This window comes from Laccaria bicolor, genomic scaffold (genome assembly GCF_000143565.1).
Source record: "Laccaria bicolor S238N-H82 LACBIscaffold_417 genomic scaffold, whole genome shotgun sequence".
Classification (NCBI taxonomy): Eukaryota; Fungi; Basidiomycota; class Agaricomycetes; order Agaricales; family Hydnangiaceae; genus Laccaria; species Laccaria bicolor.
In genome coordinates this window covers 525-5831 of record NW_001890267.1, presented here as the reverse complement: position 1 = coordinate 5831, position 5307 = coordinate 525, and the positions used below count along the sequence as shown (strand labels likewise).

The 5307-nt window shown below is 48.0% G+C and overlaps 3 protein-coding genes across 3 annotated transcripts; all 3 read right to left on the bottom strand.

Annotated features, from left to right (window-relative positions):
* Positions 1–586, bottom strand: LACBIDRAFT_309588 (uncharacterized protein; the record flags this gene model as incomplete). Its single annotated transcript, XM_001891155.1, has 2 exons — positions 1–504; positions 554–586. Coding segments are annotated over 2 exons (537 nt in total), but the record flags the coding sequence as incomplete, so codon positions are not given.
* A 77-nt stretch (positions 587–663) lies between these two features.
* LACBIDRAFT_309587 (uncharacterized protein) lies at positions 664–1193 on the bottom strand (the record flags this gene model as incomplete). Its single annotated transcript, XM_001891154.1, has 4 exons — positions 664–818; positions 901–922; positions 978–1063; positions 1109–1193. The coding sequence occupies 4 exons, from the start codon at positions 1191–1193 to the stop codon at positions 664–666; spliced, it is 348 nt and encodes a 115-aa protein (XP_001891189.1).
* A 3178-nt stretch (positions 1194–4371) lies between these two features.
* Positions 4372–4971, bottom strand: LACBIDRAFT_309586 (uncharacterized protein; the record flags this gene model as incomplete). Its single annotated transcript, XM_001891153.1, has 1 exon — positions 4372–4971. The coding sequence occupies exon 1, from the start codon at positions 4768–4770 to the stop codon at positions 4372–4374; it is 399 nt and encodes a 132-aa protein (XP_001891188.1). The 5' UTR covers positions 4771–4971.
* Positions 4972–5307: the final 336 nt, after the last annotated feature.

Below are 5307 nucleotides of genomic sequence, written 5' to 3'. Positions count from 1 at the left end.
GATCTCGCGCAACTGACCAATAGCATCGTTGAACTCCAAGTGGTCTTCCACATCGTCATCTCCGTTATCTCTCCTTCCTTTCAGAGGCACGCAGAAAACAAGTGGTTGGCTTCCTTCAACTCCGCCTTCTCGTCGTGAGATGAACAACGTGCTCTTGTCATCTGTGATATTGATGTTGATCACGATCCAGTTCTCCGGAAGGTCCCCCGTCTCTGAGGTCGAAAGTGATTGAACGTCAAGGCGTCGTGAGCGATATTTTTCTCGGATAGAGGTCCAGTAAGCTTGAATCAAAGTACCTTCTCGCAAAGCACTGTCTTCTGCATCATCATCGGACTCTAGATCAACGTTGAATCTTCCAGGGTGTTCTATCTTTGGCCGAGGACGAGGTGTCCCATCAGAGGTGATAAGTGGCCACTGGAGGTCGTCGGACTTCTGAAGTGCGGAAAATTTGTGTTTCAATGGATTCCAACATCTCTCTCCGCAGAGTGATTGCAGTCGAAACATCTGTGAAACCATCAGTATCCCCAATCACGCGTGTCAGAAGCAATCTCACCAAGTAAAGTCGCAGTGACCGCTGAGCCACCATTTCCTGGTCTACCAAGGGAGGTTTGGAAGGCTTTGATCAGTGCGAGAGAGATCGCAGCATCTCGAAGCTTGAGGACGCTACCATTCCGAAGTCAATGACAGGTTTGCTTGGAATAGCTTCTCCGCCTCTTCCAGAGCGTTCAGAACATCCTGAGTAGGTAATGCGAACGCAGCCTTGTGCGTAGTCGACATTCCCATGGGAATAGCGATTGCTACGATGTACTGGTAAGGTTCTGCAACGAACGTGAGAATGAATAACTCACTAGACTCGGTGAGGGAGCTAAGGAACATATCCATTGTAGAGAGTTAGTTTGCCCATGAGAGAGTTCTCATTCGCCTTCGAAATCGATTGGGTCAGATGTGTGCATTGAAAAGAAATCGAGGTTTCTTACCTTCATTCGGGATGAAGATGGCAGGGATAAAAACTTCTCAAGCAAGCCATTGAGGTCTTCATCTGGCTGATTGCGTCGTGACCAGACTGCTTTTGTCAGAGAAAGGTAGCGAAAAATGACCATGAACGTACTTTGCTGGTGAAGAACGGCTAACAGAGTGTCAGGGAGAAGCTTCGTCCCCAAACACCAAAGTCTCAAATTGCTGGAACGCGCCATCAAGCCCCTCCAACATTTTCAATGTCGAAAGATAAAGTTCTTGCGCATTCTCATGCTGAGCGCTTCGCTCATTACGCTCTGCTCGGAGTCGATGAACGATAATAGTGTCAACGCCTGGCAGGTGAGAGAGTAACGCAGCAGCTTTTACCAGTGTTGCATTTGCCTCCTGCAGTTGACCAAGATGAAGCTGAACCTCTGCCTTCCGAGACAACGCACGACTGTGGGAACGTTCAGTGCTTCAGCGAGATCCTGACCCTGCTGTGCAAAGTGCTCAGCTTCCTGGGGAGATCCACGCGTCAAGTACATTTGCGACAACGCGAACAGAGTGGAAAAAAGTCCGTGAGCTGTCCGCCACTCCAAATCATGTCTGAAAGATCGCGGAGGGTATGTCTTGTTCGGCGTAGGCTGTGATTGTGATGGAGCGGATGTTTGTTCAGCCGTAAGGGCTTCTTTCTTACTGTAGTTCGTCAGCAGGCTCGAGATCTTCATGCACTGAGGTGGTAGTACTAGTACTAGTCTGAGTTGAGTTCGCGGCTCAACCGGCCCGCAAGGCACGTGAAAGGCGTGACGCGTCACAATATCTTCTTCATATCCTCAGCCTTTCATCGTCGGAAGAAATTTTTATTATATTCACAATCTAAGCCGTAGTAAGATGCTGATGTTATTGAAGAAGAAATTTTGAATTTCTTCTTCATTTCCTCGCTGATATTATCCCTGAATAATTTATTATTTTATCTCTGATTTATTCTCAATATCTTCTGTGAATAAATAGGCCAATGCCCCCAGTGACATGACTTCTTTCTTCACGTCAACACCCTCAAGTGCGCCACGTAACCACCACCACCACAAACGACCCGGCCGCCCAAGAACTACGACTACCGCCCAAGAAACGAACGCGACAGCCTCACGACTTGACAACCACACACAAAGACGACAACGACCCCGGCAGGCGAGGACGACGGTGACGAGGTCGTGACCAACAAAGCCTGGTAAGCAGTCACCACCCCTCTGTTCTGCCTTCTGACACAAACCAAGTGCTACGTCATTAGATGACGAACAACGACATCGGTCGTTGTTCGTCGTTCGTCGCATTTGTTTCGTCTCGAGGACAACGAAGAACGCCCAAATAACAGAGACGATCACGGATGAAGACGAAGATGTGGGTGGTGTACCACGGACGAAGACAATCGTCCACCAACGACAACGACCGCCACCAACGACAACGACCGCCACCAACGACAACGACCGCCCACCAAGGTCCACGTGCCCCCACTGACGTCCACAGCGCCCACAAACGACCACGACTGCTCAGCACCGACAACGAGCGCCCGCCAATGACAACGAGCGCCCACCAACATCCACGAGTGCCCACCGACGTCCAGAGCGCCCACCAACGTCCACGAGCGCTCACCAACGACAACGAGAACCACCCACGAACGTCCACGAGCACCCACGAAAGACCACGATCACCCACGAACGACCACGACCACCCACAAACGTCCCAAGTGCCCACGAACACCAACAAAGGCGACCCCCTGCCAACGAAAACGACCGCCTGAACGGACGCAAGCAACGACGGGCCCAGGTCAGCTCCCCCTCCTTCCATCACACCCTTGCCCCCTTCCCTCGTCCATCCCCCTTCTCCACTCCCTCCCCCTTTTCCACTCGAACGACCCAACAAGCGAGCCGGGCTACGTCTCAGTCAGCGACGTGGCAACCACGACGGGCGGCGACGATAACGCCGTTGCCGTCGTTGTTTGATTTTTCATCCCTCCATCACACCCTTGCCCCCTTCCCTCGTCCATCCCCCTTCTTCACTCCCTCCCCCTTTTCCACTCCATCCCCCTTCTCCACTCCCTCCCCTTTTCCACTCCCTCCCCCTGTTCCACTCCCTCCCCCTTTTCCACTCCCTCCCCTTCTCCACCCCTCCCCCTCCCCCACTCCCTTCCCCCTGGCTCACTCCTCTTCCCTTACTCCCTTCCCCCCTTCCTTACTTTCCCCCTCCCTCATTGCCTACCAACCCCCATCCCCCCTCCCTCATTGCCAACCACCCACCTCCTTTCCCCCTCTTCCCCCCTTTGCCTACCACCCCTCTTTCATTGCTTACCAGCCCTCTTCCTCACTGCCTACCACCTCCCTCAGTCCCTCTTCCCTTGATTTGAGTTTCAATGTAGTAATGTAAATTTATGTAGTTATATTGAATAAAATGCACTTTTCTCTTCTGGATTCTACAGTAATTTATTCTGGTTCAAGATATAATTGAAAGATATATCCTGGTTCAAGATCTGGTTGAAAGATATATCCCAGATATATCCTGGTAATATATCATGGTTGAGAATGTAGTTGGAAAATGCAAAATATTGGTGAAAAATAATGTATCTTGATTCAGGATATAGTTGATAAATATATCTACTTTTGTCAGGTTAAGAAATGTTTGGCTACCCAAGAAATGTTTGTGAGATGAGGTTTAGAAATGTTTGTTGGGATAGGAAATCTTTATAAAAGGCAAAATACTTTTATCAAGTTAAGAAATGTTTGGCTACCCAAGAAATGTTTGTGAGATATTTCTTTACCAAGTTGAGGAATGTTGGGCTACCCAAGATATCTTGGGAAACATTTCTGATCAAGTCAGAAAGGTTTGGCTGGCTAAAGAAAGTTTCATAAAGATGTTTATCTGGTTCAGGATATTTTCTCCAAGTTAAGAGATGTTTCAGTTCCAAAGAAATATCTGTGAGATATCTCTCATCAAGTTCAAATATGTTTGCCTGGCTAAGAAATGTTTGAGTTCCAAAGAAATATTTGTCAAATATGTTTGCCTGGCTAAGAAAATCTTTATGATATCTTTCAGATATTTTCTACATGTTTGAGTTCTAAAGAAATATTTGTCAGATATCTCTCATCAAGTGCAGATATGTTTGCCAGGCTAGGAAATCTTTATGCTATCTTTGGGATATTTTTAACAAGTTAAGAAATGTTTGAGTTGCAAAGAAATATTTGTGAGATATCTCTCACTCACTCCACATGTTACAATAAGACACCTGCCTACATCTACTAAGAGACTAAGGTAAACTAAAAAGGATACCTTGACAGATCAGTGAATGAAGGTAGCAAATGCATAGCTAAGGGAGGATGGCCTACAGCAGACTGGGTTGGTGTGACGAAAGGTAGAGTGGTGGTGCTAAGAAAAATTATGTAAAGTCTCCGTATTCTGGTGTTCAAACATTTTGACTGTCAAGAACAAGGTGACAGCATCAGTAAGATCCCTGGGTTGACCAGGCCATTGTAAGGGAGGTGGAAGTGGAGTGTGTGAGTTTGAGGGAGGGTACAGGGTTGGATACAGATGGATGCGAGTTGAGTAAGTTGGATGACAACGTGATGTTGAATGGATTTGGGTGAAGAGTTTGTTGGGTGCAAGTGTGTGTGCAATGAACACAATTTCATTCTCCAACTGAGTCTGGGAGGTGAATCTGGGAAGACTTTTTGCGGCTGAGGCGAAAGCAAGCACAAGCTGCGCTGGAGGTGGGTGGGGGAAGACGGCGGCAGTAAGAGAAAATGAAGAGAAGTCGGTTCGGGGCATGATTACTAGAGATGCAAAGGGGAGCACAAGGTTGAAAGGGAGGAAGATTGGAGGTGAGAGGAGATGCGGTCATGGGCCAAGAAAGGTGTGGTGGAGATGGGTAAAAAAGTTGTGTTTGAGTGCCAAAATTTCACCCTAGATTCAGGGTGGTACTGAGCAATTGACTATCAACAAGAGATGAGTGCCTGAGCTTGGAGTCTCTGCCAGAACTGCAACATTGAACCCCTACCACAGGCCGGTTGTTGTTGTTGTTGTTTGCCTGGCTAAGAAATCTTCATAATATCTTTCGGATTTGGTCTACAAGTTAAGACATGTGGGGGGTTTGACTGGGGGGGATGGTAAGATGCACTTGGAGATCTGGGAGCTGAAGTAGAGGCAGAGGTGGAGGAGAGGGTGGTCAAAAAGTGGAATCATATGACAAGACCCAATGGGCAAGGAAGTAGGTAATTGTGTGCATTGAGATATTGAGCAGAGATTGGGACAAGAGAGAAAGATGGTGAGAGAGTGAGTGAACAGGGGTTTGGAGGAGAAACTTAG